This window comes from Salvelinus fontinalis, chromosome 3 (genome assembly GCF_029448725.1).
Source record: "Salvelinus fontinalis isolate EN_2023a chromosome 3, ASM2944872v1, whole genome shotgun sequence".
NCBI lineage: Eukaryota > Metazoa > Chordata > Actinopteri > Salmoniformes > Salmonidae > Salvelinus > Salvelinus fontinalis.
Window position 1 is genome coordinate 7502088 of NC_074667.1, and position 14504 is coordinate 7516591.

Genomic DNA, 14504 nt, shown 5'->3' on the forward strand with positions numbered 1-14504 from the left:
GCCACATATCAGACAGACCAGGGACACAGTCAGTCACGACTCACTGCTCAGGCCGGCGTCAGACCACCAGAACAGGTGTGATTCTCATCCAGCTGCTGACATCTCTTTATCTGTCCTTTCCATCAGCACTTACTTCCTCTCTCTCTCTCTCTCTCTCTCTCTTTCTCTCTTTCTCTCTCTCTCTCTCTTTCTCTCTCTCTCTCTCTCTCTCTCTCTCTCTCTCTCTCTCTCTCTCTCTCTCTCTCTCTCTCTCTCTCTCTCTCTCTCTCTCTCTCTCTCTCTCTCGCTCTCGCTCTCTCTCTCAATGCAGAGTTAAGTGAAGAGACTTGATACTTCTAAAGCAGGCTGTGCTCTCAATGAATATGCCCAGATATGCTTATCAAGTTGTTTATTGTAAAGATGACAGGTTTGTAGGTCTCTGCATTGAAAACAATGATGCTAAGTATATATTTTTCAATGTTGAGAGTAAACTGTAATAGAAACAACAGAACTGACTCCTAGGTTGAAAGGGGAGTATAGAAGGGTAGAGAGGTGGGGTGGGTGTCAATGGTAGAAAAGCATACATCCAGTCATTGTTACTTCCCTTGTTCCCTTCCCTTGTCAGCCAGAAGAGGACTGGCCACCCCTCATAGCCTGGTTCCTCTCTAGGTTTCTTCCTAGGTTTTGGCCTTTCTAGGGAGTTTTTCCTAGCCACCGTGCTTCTACACCTGCATTGCTTGCTGTTTGGGGTTTTGGGCTGGGTTTCTGTACAGGACTTCGAGATATTAGCTGATGTACGAAGGGCTATATCAAATAAACTTGATTGATTGATTGTTTGATGACCCAGTCTTTTGTCTAACTTTCTCTATCTGCCCATGTGTCCCTGTAAAGTTCCCTGTCTCCCTCTCTTCTACAAGTTTAAAACAAGTTACCCAGCAGCAATTTACTTACACAGACAGCAGTGGAGGCTGCTGAGAGGAGAACTGCTCATAATATTGTCCAGAACAGAGCAAATGGGATGGCATTAAACACCTGGAAACCATGTGTTTGACTTATTTGATACCATTCCACTGATTCCACTCCAGCCATTACCACAAGCCAGTTCTCCCCAATTAAGGTGCCAACAGCCTCCTGTGAGAGACAGAAGTAATACATTGACCATGGAGAACATACGATGCACAGTGGAATAGGGCTCACAGTGACATCTACTGACTGAATCAAGGTCGAACTTATTTTCGTCCAAGAAATTGCTTTGATTGATAATTACACAAATAAAGAGTTTGAGAAGAATATTGATGGTTCACAAAAATCACAAAAGTAATTATTTCCATAAATAGTTTTCAAGGTAAGGAAACAAATGTGTAATTTAGTCATTTAGGTGAACTATCCCTTTAATATCCCTGTGGTCCATTTTATTGGCTGGGGGCTATTGTTCTGTTAAAATTAAGAACCTTGCTCAATTTAGATTTCAAGCACGCATTTCCTACTATGTCCACTCAAATCATTGTTTTCAGTTTCAGTTTGACCTGGTAGGGAGGATTGGGTTGTTTCTGGACTCAGACATGATTTCTATGAAGTCAGATGGTTCGTCAAGACCTGCCTATATAAAGGGAAATCCCACTGTGTCCACGAAGATGTACAAACTGAACTTTCTCAACAAGGTCAGTTATCAGTGAAACAGCCCCGCTTGAATCATTTTGAGGATCTTCCAGTTTCAAGAATTTTAAGAGAAAACATCAACATGGGTGAGCTTTATTCAGCTCTATCATGAATTCTGCATAATATTATAGTTGTAATTTTCTAAAACCAGTTAAAAGATCCTGTCATATCTTTCTGTATTGTAGGATGTGAATTGCCTGTGTGTGTAGTAGAACTCTCTAAACATTGTGTCTGGAATATAAGCCCACAGCAGGGCTTATTGAAAAATAACCATCAATGATTATGTTGTGGTATGAGTTAGTATGCACTCAAATAATAAATAATTGTCTTTATTTTAGCAAATCGTTATGGCGACATTAGGAGATTTAACACTACCGGTGCCTCATGGCCAACAGCAAATGCTGACAGGAAGGGTTCCAGTGGTATGTGGTTTCTGACAACTGTTATATATACAATACCAGTCAAAAGTTTGGACACACCTACCCATTTGAGAGTTTTTATTTATTGTTACTATTTTCTACATTGCAGAATAATAGCGAAGACATCAAAACTATGAAATAACACAAAAAAAGTGTTAAACAAATCAAAATATATTTGATATTCTCCAAAGTAGCCACCCTTTTCCTTGATGACAGCTTTGCACACTCTTGGCATTCTCTCAACCAGCTTCATGAGGAATGCTTTTCCAACAGTCTGGAAGGAGTTCGCACAAATGCTGAGCACTTGTTGGCTGCTTTTCTTGTGTTTCTTGGCCAAAGCCAGTCTCTTCTTCTTATTGGTGTCTTTAGTAGTGGCTTCTTTGTGGAAATCCGACCATAAAGGCCTGATTCACGCAGTCTTCTTTGAACAGTTGATGTTGAGATGTGTTTGTTACTTGAACTCTGTGAAAAATGTATTTGCGCTGCAATCTGAGGTGCAGTTAACTCTAATGAATTTATCCTCTGCAGTGGAGGTAACTCTGGGTCTTCCTTTCCTGTAGCGTTCCTCATGAGAGCCAGTTTCATTATAGCGCTTGATGGTTTTTGCGACTGCACTTGAAGAAACTTGAAAAGTTCTTGATATTTTCCAGATTTACTGACCTTCATGTCTTAAAGTAGTGCTGGACTGTCATTTCTCTTTGGTTATTTGAGCTGTTCTTGCCTTACCAAATAGGGCTGTCTTCTGTATACCACCCCTACCTTGTCACAACACAACTGATTGGCTCAAACGCATTCATTTTTAGAAGGAAAGAAATTCCACAAATTAACTTTTAACAAGGCACACCTGTTAATTTAAACGCATTCCAGGTGACTACCTCATGAAGCTTGTTGATAGAATGCCAGGAGTGTGCAAAGCTGTCACCAAGGCAAACAGTGGCTAATTTGATGAATCTCAAATATTTGTTTAACACTTTTTTGTTGGTTACTACATGATTCCATGTGTGTTATTTCATAGTTTTGATGTCTTGACTATTATTCTACAATGTAGAAAATAGTAAAAAGAAAGAAAGAGCCTGGAATGAGAAGGTGTGTCCAAACTTTTGACTGGTACTGTATGTATAAATTCAGTACACATAAATAATCAATATTGCTAGTCTATATGGGACATAGTTATGTCTTCATTAATGCCCAGGTCTATCTGTGTGTCTCAAGGTGCAGCTTGTTGCAATTATGGGTGGGGCTTGGCTGTTAATTAGCACGTCTTTAGCTTATTCCTGGGCAAGACCTTAACCATGTCACACACACATTCATCTAATAATTCAATGTCATAGAAAAGCAAACACAGAATGGTAATAACATTCTTATTCTTGTTTGCAATCAATTCTCAAGGTGTGTCAGCATCTCATGAAATGGCAAAGCGTGATCGCCCCTACGTGGACAAGTACAAGGGCCGCATCACCAATGCAGGGCAAAAGTATGGAGTGGACCCAGCTGTCCTCGGTGGTGTCATCTCTAGAGTCCAGGGGTGGGACAGGACTGGTCAATGGCTCAGGGGACAATGCAAATGTCCATGGGCTACTACAGGTAATATAAACATTTGCGTGAGAATGAATGTGAGACTCTGGATCAGGGGTTGAAATAACATAATTACAATCATGATTGTATGCAGGTTGTAGAGACGTCATTTGTACACCCATTATTGTAATCTGGTTGTTGAATTTCAAACGTTTTTTTACCCACTGTGCAACTGCTTCCCAGGAGGTCATGTCTAAGTTTTTCTAGGTTGACAAGCGCTGCCACCGTCCACAGGGGGCATGGGACAGTCAGGAGCATATCGAACACGGCGCACAGATTTTGGCTGGCTCCTATTCAGATGTTGAGGAAAAATATCCTCACTGGACCAAGCAGCAGAAGCTGAAAGGTATTTACTGACCCACTTCTGGATTGAGCTGATGAATCATACATGTTGTATTACTGTATGCAACTACTAACCTATTGTTTTTATGTGTTTCAGGGGTGTTGGCAGCCTACAATATGGGGCCTGGCAGCATCTCCTCATATGAGCAGGTGGACGCTAAAACCACTGGAGGGGACTATTCAAATCAAATCAAATGTATTCATATAGCCCTTCTTACATCAGCTGAAATCTCAAAGTGCTGTACAGAAACCCAGCCTAAAACCCCAAACAGCAAGCAATGCAGGTGTAGAAGCACGGTGGCTAGGAAAAACTCCCTAGAAAGGCCAGAACCTAGGAAGAAACCTAGAGAGGAACCAGGCTATGAGGGGTGGCTAGTCTTCTTCTGGCTGTGCCGGGTGGAGATTATAACAGAACATGGCCAAGATGTTCAAAGATGACCAACAGGGTCAGGGAGAGAGAGGGAGAGAGAGGGAGAGGGAGAGCACATACTTAAATGCACACAGTACACCAGATAAGACAGGAGAAATAGTCCAGATATAACAGACTGACTATTACCCCCTGACACATAAACTACTGCAGCATAAATACTGGAGGCTGAGACAGGAGGGGTCGGAAGACACTGTGGCCCCATGCGACGATACCCCCGGACAGGGCCAAACAGGAAGGATATAACCCCACCCACTTTGCCAAAGCACAGCCCCGACACCACTAGAGGGATATCTTCAATCACCAACATACCATCCTGAGACAAGGCCGAGTATAGCCCACAAAGATCTCTGCCACGGCACAACCGAAAAGGGGGCGCCAACCCAGACAGGAAGATCACGTCAGTGACTCAACCCACTCAAGTGACGCACCCCTCCTAGGGACGGCATAGAAGAGCACCAGTAAGCCAGTGACTCAGCCCCTGTAATAGGGTTAGAGGCAGAGAATCCTAGTGGAGAGGGGAACCGGCCAGGCAGAGACAGCAAGGGCGGTTCGTTGCTCCAGTGCCTTTATGTTCACCTTCACACTCCTGGGCCAGACTACACTCAATCATAGGACCTACTGAAGAGATGAGTCTTCAATAAAGACTTAAAGGTTGAGACCGAGTCTGCGTCTCTCACATTGGTAGGCCGACAATTCCATAAAAATGGAGCTCTATATGAGAAAGCCCTGCCTCCAGCTGTTTGCTTAGAAATTCTTGGGACAATAAGGAGGCCTGCGTCTTGTGACCGTAGCGTACGTGTAGGTATGTACGGCATACCTACACGGTTAGGTATGGTTAGCAGTAAAACCGTGAAATCAGCCCTTGCCTTAACAGGAAGCCAGTGTTGAGAGGCTAGCACTGGAGTAATACGATCAAATGTAGAATCTAGTCAAGATTCTAGCAGCCGTGTTCAGCACTAACTGAAGTTTATTTAGTGCTTTATCCGGGTAGCCGGAAAGTAGAGCATTGCAGTAGTCTAACCTAGAAGGGACAAAAGCATGGATACATTTTTCTGCATCACTTTTGGACAGAACGTTTCTGATTTTTGCAATGTTACGTAGATGGAAAAAAGCTGTCCTTGAAAAAGGCTTGACTATTCCAATGATGTTGTAGCCAGAGCTCAATATTTCAAAAAGCATGGCTATTAAAGTCTCACAGGTTGACTGGCAGTCTGTCATTCCAAGGAAAGAGAATTACATCTTCTGTTTTTGAGTTTTGCTATAATCTCCTATTAAAACTTTGGATTGCAATTGTATGCTCATAAACAATAGTTGTAATCTGTTGTAATCTGTAGGATATTACAGACATTATTGTATTGTTTTTTGCACGTGTTTTTGCATTCATCTCTAATATTATAGTTCCCTTCACTTTCTGAGAAAGATCCTGTAATAAGTCATGTAAGGCTTTGCAGTCTAAGGGTTTACAACAATACTTTACATTACACATCACACAAGTGCCTAATAAAACGCATTATAAACCTACAACTGTATTTTATTGACCTCTGATTAAGCAACCATCATTATGAGACTTTATAATGCCACTAGTACATCATACGTTACCTCATTCTGTTTTATGGACTATTATTATAATACTTTTTAATATGCCTACATATTGGATATAGTTGTTATAAAGTCTCTAAATAAATCGGCAAAGTAGTTGACCTGGACTACATATTGCTGAATGATATTAACAGTTTCCTCAAACTATGTCTGGATATTCAATTTAGGTTAGAAGGCCTAGACATTTGTGTTTTCTCTGATCCCTAAAGATGGCGCTATGCATTTAAAGTGCTTTTATCCACAGTTCAAAGAGAAGAGGCATGCTTTAGTCTACACCTGTCATTGTTGCTTTTCGACAGCAGGAGATCGGGCTGTTTTGTCATTATAATGAAGAAAGGGAGCATATATATTGTCATTGAGCATGGACAACTGAGGACATACAACTTCAAGGGATGGAAATATTGTCATCTTCACACAGTGAGACTATTCTGCAGATGTGGGCATGCGCACTGCGTCGGTTCTACGGGGGACGGGAAGACATCACGGAAAACTCGCTGTACCCGAACCCCACGCTGAAATTCATTCTTGATTGCAGTGTAGCACGACTACCGACTACCATGTTTGATACACCGTTGAAGTCAGGGACTACTTGACACACTGGCGATTTAAGTCGCCGCAAAACCGTATAAAATACCGTATGGGAACAGTATGCGGGAAATGGTTGGAGGTTGCTGCGTGTGTTCCGATGAGCGAGGCTGGGCTGAAAATCCTCTTGTATACTGTGATGGGCACGGATGCAGCGTCGCTGTGCACCAGGGTAACTAGCTTGCTATATTACAATGTAATTACGCTATTGGGGGAAGGATGGGGTGGTGCGTGCCTACGTGCGTGCGGGTCTGTCTGTGTTTATGTGGGAGGGGGTGTTTTCCTTCAGCACGCGTTGACGTGGTGCGAGCGCGAGAGGAGACATATAAAATTACATCAAGCCCTTATGGCGCCGACTAATGCGGTTTTGGTAGAATGGCTATTATTCGATACAAAGTTACGCACCGTTAGGAAGCATTTGCTACTACTGGAGCAGCAGACTTGCTGGCCTATCGGGCCTTGCGGATGAATTGTTTCCTCAACGATATATCCACATTCTTGGTTGACATCTTTGTATCTCAGCAATGCAACAATGTATCCACTCAATATGTCCATGAGTATTGATTTGAATAAGAGCCATTTATTATGATTTAATGTGTAAATATTTACAGTTGTACACACCTTCACAGTATATCCCCCATGGCTTTTATTTATTGCGCTATGTAGGAGACAACAATAACAATATCGTATGTAGCTGACACACAATACGATCTGAGTTTATAAACTGTTATTAATGTCAGATTATTATAAATCAGCCTGTCTTGCCAAGTAAAACCACTATGGCTGCATTCAAAACACCAGCACTATTTGAAAAAGGTGACCTACATCAATAGCCTATCAATATTTGGGTCATCTCAGAGTATTTGTGACAAGAAATCTATAAATCATTGTCACACTTAACTTCCTGCCCTGACTATGCCTTCTCTCAATTCAGTGGCCTTGTGGTAAGAGTGTCTGTCCTGAAAAGGTTGGGAGTTTGATTCCCGCCCGAGTCATACCAAAGACTGTAGAAATGGGACCTGCTGCATCTCTGCTTGGCACTCGGCATTAAGGAGATAGATTTGGGGTTAAGCCCGGTGATAGACTAGCATCCTGTCTGGGGGGTGAACTTGTACATCAAGCTGCTTCACGCTACAGAAACAGGAGACGGGCTCATTCTCCTATGAGTCGTTCCGCCTCGTACAAGCCAAGGCTCGTGCAAGCCAAGGCTCGTGCAAGCCAAGGCTCGTGCAGTGCAAGCCAAGGCTCGTGCAAGGCTACTTACTTACTCGATGCTTGCTCTCAACAGTAAAAAAAAAAGACTAATTAAAAGTTGAAGGTATACCAAGAAGTTAGTTAGTTAAATAACTAATAAGTTAGGTAACTGTTTTTGTTCCTTTGTTTGTGTCTCATTCATTTGAGTGGTAGACTAAAGATGTCTGTATTTGTGTCTTTATTTATTTGTGTGTGTGTGTGTGTGTGTGTGTGTGTGTGTGTGTGTGTGTGTGTGTGTGTGTGTGTGTGTGTGTGTGTGTGTGTGTGTGTGTGTGTGTGTGTGTGTCACAGCGTGCTATGGCATCGTCCAGGTGCCCACTGGACCGTGGTTCTGTCGAAAATGTGAGTCTCAGGAGAGAGCTGCCAGAGTGGTGAGTATATATGTCCAGTATATCAACATATTATCCGTATACTCATTCAAATCAATGTAATGTACTGCATGTCTATCAATGTACAGCAAATCCCCTGCCTGTTGTAGTAATAACACTGGTAGTACAGTGTGCTATTGAAGCTACTGTGCGTAGTTGGTTATTGTGAGGTGTGCTCTCATTTCTCATCAGAGATGTGAGCTGTGCCCTCACAAAGATGGCGCCCTCAAGAGGACAGACAGTGGAGGTAATCTACTGGCGGCTGACTTTCTTTCCTGTTATTCTTCATCCTCCACTTTCCATCAATCCCGCCATCCTCCACGTTTCGCTTGTCTTACAAATATATGATGTGTTTGTGTTAATGTGTGTGTATGCACGTCAGGGTGTGCGTGTGTACGTGTGTGTGTGTGTGTGTGTGTGTGTGTGTGTGTGTGTGTGTGTGTGTGTGTGTGTGTGTGTGTGTGTGTGTGTGTGTGTGTGTGTGTGTGTGTGTGTGTGTGCGTACTAATGTGAGCTGTTCTCTCTCCAGGCTGGGCCCATGTGGTTTGTGCACTCTATATTCCCGAGGTGCAGTTTGCTAACGTTCTCACCATGGAGCCTATCGTACTACAGTACGTCCCTCACGACAGATACATCAAGGTATTCTTCACTGTTCACGGCAACTTTTGATACGCCTGTTTGTCTTTCGTGAAGGATGTTTTGGCCGTCATTTAAAATGCATTTTATAGGCCTGTGAAGATGTAATCCATTTGGATATATTGTTTCTTTAGCCAGAGTAAATGGCTGTCCATCTATGTGCCTATCTTCAATATAATGTTTGTGTGGGGGCATTTTTGTCCGATTCTGTGATTTGCAAGCAGTCATTAGTATACAATATATTTTTTTGCACAGGCAAAGCTTTCATGAGATCATCCAGGGTTTTTCCTCAGCCCTCTCTGCAAGTTATCTCTGCAAGTTATCTCTTTTAGAGTTGGCATCTGGACGGTCATGTGCCATGTATCCCACCACAGTCTGCATGCTTTTAGGCCTAATGGTCTTGAGGGATCGCTACTGTGGGAAAAATCTATATACAGCATATGCCCACCAGACAAGATTTTTGGAACGAAAGCTTTTATATGATTGGATTACAGTTCTATTAGAGTCAATGGGAAGCTACGTAGACGCCTGCTGCCGTACAATAGTGAGGGCTTGTCTTGTCGGGGTCTCATGTTACAGTGTCAGGGGCAGCTACAGTAAATGGCTTGCACCTCTCTGGTCTGGATTGTCCGAGCCATTCATCCGGATTTGCTGCCCTGCATTCTTAGAGAGCGTTTGACTGGACAATGGCCGTGTCCCAAATAGCACCCTATCCCCTCTGGGCGCCTGGTCAAAGGTAGCTTTACTACACAGAGAATAGGGCGCCATTTGGGACACAGGCAATGAGTGAAGGTTCAATAAGCCCACCACCCACCCTCCTTTACAGTAGCTCCAGATGCCGTTTCTCTGTTTCCCTTTGGCCCATGATACTTATGGCTCACAAGGGGAGAGGAGGGGTAGAAGAGAAGAAAGGTAAGGAGCCCGCTGTTCCTTTGTCCAGCACCTGTTGCTAGGCAGGCAGCCCCCTCTGTCTCTGTCTGGGTAATAGCCGTGGGGGAGCGAGATGTGGAGGGGGGCAGAATGTTTCATAACAGCCCGCTATCAATGACAGTCTAGGGTTGGACTCTGGGCACTGTTGAGGCCCATACAGTTGAACATTATCACACAGGCTGTGTCCCAAATGGAACCCTATTCTCTATGTCGTGCACAATTTATTTATTTATTTTCTATTTTTTTATTATTATTATTTTTTTTTTATCCCATTTTCTCCCCAATTTTCGTGGTATCCAATCGCTAGTAATTACTACCTTGTCTCTTCGCTACAACTCCCGTACGGGCTCGGGAGAGACGAAGGTCGAAAGCCATGCGTCCTCCGAAGCACAACCCAACCAGCCGTACTGCTTCTTAACACAGCGCGCCTCCAACCCGGAAGCCAGCCGCACCAATGTGTCGGAGGAAACACCGTGTACCTGGCCCCCTTGGTTGGCGCGCACTGCGCCCGGCCCGCCACAGGAGTCGCTGGAGCGCGATGAGACAAGGATATCCCTACCGGCCAAACCCTCCCTACCCCGGACGACGCTATGCCAATTGTGCGTCGCCCCACGGACCTCCCGGTCGCGGCCGGCTGCGACAGAGCCTGGGCGCGAACCCAGAGACTCTGGTGCCACCCGGGAGGCCCTTCGTGCACTATTTTTGACCAGAGCCCAGAGTATAGTGCAGTACTTTTTTAGCCATTTGGGCACTGGTCAAAGGTAGTGAGTGCGCTCTATAGAGAATAGGATGCCATTTGGGATACACCTACAGACATCTAGATTTGGCTCGTTCCAACAATTAGGTACCTTTTGAGTAGTCTAACTTTTTATTGCACTTAATTGTGTCATTCTGTCATAAAGAGCACATGTTCAACTTAATAGAAAACACTTTTTCCCGATCTCCAATATATAAATATACTATTGTAAGTGTCTATTAGGTGCCAAATAAAGTAACATGGTCGACGACTTCATCTAAAATCAGACATAAATCTCCTTGTGACGGGGAATAAAAGTTTGTACACAGCAACAGATAGGGGCAATTATATGCTTACTTCACTTTAAAAAATAAAATCAAAATACATCTGTAGTCTATCTCTGGAGGGTTGACGTGTTATGCTCGACCCACTCAGAAATGTTGGGGTTAAGTGGGTTCAAATCTTCATAGGATGCACAGAGAGACATGTCATATTGCTGAATTTTGGCAATTTAGCAAGTCTTTATTCATATTAAAAATCAGATGCATTGAATGTTCCATGTGGTCTATATTAGGCCACTTCATTTACAGTAAAATAACACGCTTTTGAAATGCAATATTTGTGCACAATTCCTACTTAATAAATCAAAGAGATGCGAAAATCACTCATTTCATGGAACAACCTGATTTACCTTCCATAGCGAAGTCTGCCCGTTACATCGGCGAGTGATTTCAGGTGGACATGACATCTGACGTTGATAAGAGGAGATATGTTCTGGTCAGTCATCCTTCTTGTTCATCTTTCTCCTCCCCTCTCTCTAGACGTGTTATATCTGTGAGGACCATGGGCGAGAGAGCAAGGCTGCTTGTGGCGCCTGCATGACGTGCAACCGTCAGGGCTGTCGACAAGCCTTCCACGTCACCTGGTGAGTGGTCTCTGTGTGTGTGTGTGTGTGTGTGTGTGTGTGTGTGTGTGTGTGTGTGTGTGTGTGTGTGTGTGTGTGTGTGTGTGTGTGTGTGTGTGTGTGTGTGTGTGTGTGTCTCCTCTCCCATCTGTCTGACTGTCTGACCCTGTGCAGTGCTCAGATGGCTGGCCTGCTGTGTGAGGAGGAGGGCCCTGAGGCTGACAACGTCAAGTACTGTGGCTACTGCAAGCACCATTACATCAAGATGGTAAGAGACTGGCAAATGTATCCAAGTCTGTTTTCAACTTTCTAGGAGATCTCCAATTCTTTTTTATTAAAATGGAATGAAATATGGAAATGTTTTCTAAGAGTGTAGTGTAATAAGAAGACTTTGGAAAGGACTTACAACTTCCTTTTGGATTTGTAACGTCCATTCACGTACTTCATTGAGGAAGGCAAGGAGACATAGCTTTTCAAGCCGGCGTGGAGAAATAGCTTCTTCCCCCTAGTTGCCCCTGTAGCTCTAGCTATTGCCCGTTTAGCTATTGCCCTTATAGCTGTACTTGCCTCTGTGACCGTTACGGTTGGCAGCAGTGTGACTCTCTGCCTCTCCTCTGTGGGGTCCTGTAGCAGAGGAAGATGCGCTCCAGTGGAGAGAACACAGAACGCAGCTCCTTCGGCCACTCCAGGGGGCGCTCCACATCCCCCGCCCAGGACAAACACGGCTCCCACCACCACAGGCTCAGGAAGGTGAGTGTGTGTGTATTGTGAGTGTATTGTGTGTGTGTGTGTGTGTGTGTGTGTGTGTGTGTGTGCGTGTGTGCGTGTGTGCGTGTGTGTACTGAATGTGCATTTGGCTAATGCTTTGTGTGGCTTTTCCCTTTGGTTTCATTCAGAGTCACAAGGACAAGATGAGGCAAAAGGAGCGGCATAAAAAGTCATCTGATGGTCTGGGGTCCTCACTGTCCAGCAGTATGGACAAGGTAAAGCCAACCCCAATATTTACACCCCTAAAATGCCCTCAGTCTCTGTCTCTTTCTTTCTAACCTCTCATCTTTCTCTCTCTTTCTCTCTCTTCTCTCTCTCTCTCTTCTCTCTCTTTCTCTCTCTCTCTAGTCTCTCCCTACCTCCACCCATCCTATCTGTCTTCCTTCATTGTTCTGGTATAATCATTTGGGCTCCTAAATAGTTTCAACTATTGCTTATTGCTAAGTTGATACATTTGAGAAAATGGTTTTATTCAGGTGAGGTCCTTGGTTGAACTCTCTAACAGGACCGTATTACAATATTTTCAAACGAGCGTAAATGGCTTTAATCTATGACATCAAACCCCTTCTCAGTCCATAATGACACACTTTCCCCTGTGACCTCTCTGTGTTGTTGATTTAGTTGTCGTCGGGTCACCACAGCAACAAGGACAGCGAGGGGAATTCAAAGAGGTTGAGCTCTCACGGCCAGGTGGGACATCGCATTAAGAAGACAGGAAGCATTGGCAAGAGCTGCTCCTCTTCCTCTTGCTCCTCCAGTCCCTTCAACACTGGTACAAAGCTAATCTTTTATGGGCCAACCAACCAGCCATTTTGTGTCCAACAACTTCTCAGTCAGTTCTGTTTATGAATAACCAACTCTCCAGTGCAGAGCACTTTGTTTTGGTATAACTTCACTGTGTTTAGTCTGAACGTGTGTTTTATAATGGTTTAGGTATAACTGCACCGTATAGTGTTGTCTTGTTATTGTGTTGTGTTTAGGAATAACTACGGTGTGTATTCCCAGGTGGCGGCTCCCAAGACTTCCTCCCGTTCTCCTCTACCTCTCGTTTGGAGCGCGACCCCGACCGAGGAGCAGACGAGCATGGTGCCGAGGAGCACCGCGACGAGCGGACCAGACGGACAGCGCCTGAGGAAGATGACAAAGAAGAGGAGGAGGAAAGGGAAGAAGAGAAAGAAGAAGAGGAGGAGGAATTGGACAATAGTAAATATCACAACAAGGCCTCTCTGCAGCCCCCGGGCCTGACCCCGGTTGACGGACCTCACGGAGGGTCGTCGCAGGGTCACGAGAGGTTAGAGGGCGAGGCCAACTCTTTTGAGACCAAGGTCACAATCTCCACCTTCGGCTCCATCATGCGCATCACTTCCTCCTCGGGTGGGCTAGGCGGCGGCAGCAGCAAGCTCCGCAAAATCTCCTCCTCTTCCTCGGGGGACTACAAGCTTTCAAAGTCGCTTCTCAAGTCCCCGCACCTAGCCACGCCCCCTATACTGGAGGAGGCCGACGTAGAGGAAGACAAGGCCACGCCCCCACCACCGCTGCCAACACACCGGGAGAGGAGGCACCGTGGCAACAAGAAGAGCCGGCACGGACCGGGGCGCCCGCGGGGGAGCAAGAACCGGGAGCGGACGGAGAGGCGAGAGGAGGAGTACCGGCAGCACCATCACCACACGGCTCCTGCTCCACCTCCTTCCCTAACCTCGTTCTCCTCGCTCTTCCCCAGCTCCTCCACCCTCCCCCACACAGCGTACTCCTCCACCCTGCCCACCTCCTCCCTCTCCTCCTCCTCCTTCCCCTCCTCCTCCACTTCCTCTAGCGTCAGTTTCTCCACAGGCCGCGGCTCCGGTGAGTCTCACCAGATCTGTCTGAGTGGGCGTACTCTCTGTGCGGTAGCCCTCTAGCTTCCTGTGTGCGCACGAGTGACTGCAAGCGTGCACTTGCATGTGAAAATAATACACAGCATTTCTGTCTATTGTGGCTGTGGATGATGAATGTACACATTATAAGTATGTGTATTTAGAGATGTTCAGGAAGCAAGATACCTCATTTAGAAAATGGCGGCCAGATTTAAGCTTGTACATATTTGCACGACAGAGAAAGAAAAGGATGAAGAAGTGTAACAGATTGAGTAAAAATAAGAGGGAAGAACCCTTGTATGTATAAAGCTTTTTGCTTATGACTTTTTGAACAGAACTAGAAGTGCAGACTCCACATACGTAGTAAATCTTCGGTAGTTGGTGATCTGTGCGTCGTAAAGAGATTTGTTAGATTGTGGTTTTGTGTTGTGTCAACAGAGAGAGCATGTGTGTCAATGGCTGGGTTG

At 44.9% G+C, this 14504-nt stretch overlaps 1 protein-coding gene and 1 long non-coding RNA gene across 5 annotated transcripts in view; both read left to right on the plus strand.

The window, feature by feature from the left end:
- The first annotated feature begins 1565 nt into the window (after positions 1–1565).
- On the plus strand, positions 1566–5953 carry LOC129837583 (uncharacterized). 2 transcript variants are annotated; one of them, XR_008756731.1, is made up of 4 exons: positions 1566–2060; positions 3447–3641; positions 3816–3978; positions 4072–5953. It is a non-coding gene; the product is annotated as an uncharacterized LOC129837583 (long non-coding RNA). The 2 variants fall into 2 exon arrangements; XR_008756728.1 differs by having other exon boundaries at positions 1566–3641.
- A 344-nt stretch (positions 5954–6297) lies between these two features.
- LOC129837590 (protein AF-17-like) overlaps positions 6298–14504 on the plus strand; it is a 31844-nt gene continuing 23637 nt past the window's right edge. The window contains exons 1-10 of one of the 3 annotated variants that reach the window (XM_055903877.1): positions 6298–6760; positions 8134–8213; positions 8403–8457; positions 8740–8849; positions 11334–11437; positions 11591–11684; positions 12047–12166; positions 12313–12399; positions 12806–12956; positions 13190–14026. In XM_055903877.1, the coding sequence (XP_055759852.1) occupies positions 6652–6760; positions 8134–8213; positions 8403–8457; positions 8740–8849; positions 11334–11437; positions 11591–11684; positions 12047–12166; positions 12313–12399; positions 12806–12956; positions 13190–14026 (1747 nt within the window). In that variant the 5' untranslated portion in view covers positions 6298–6651. The remainder of the gene's footprint in view (positions 6761–8133; positions 8214–8402; positions 8458–8739; positions 8850–11333; positions 11438–11590; positions 11685–12046; positions 12167–12312; positions 12400–12805; positions 12957–13189; positions 14027–14504) is intronic. The other 2 variants (XM_055903895.1, XM_055903887.1) reach the window with 2 other exon arrangements.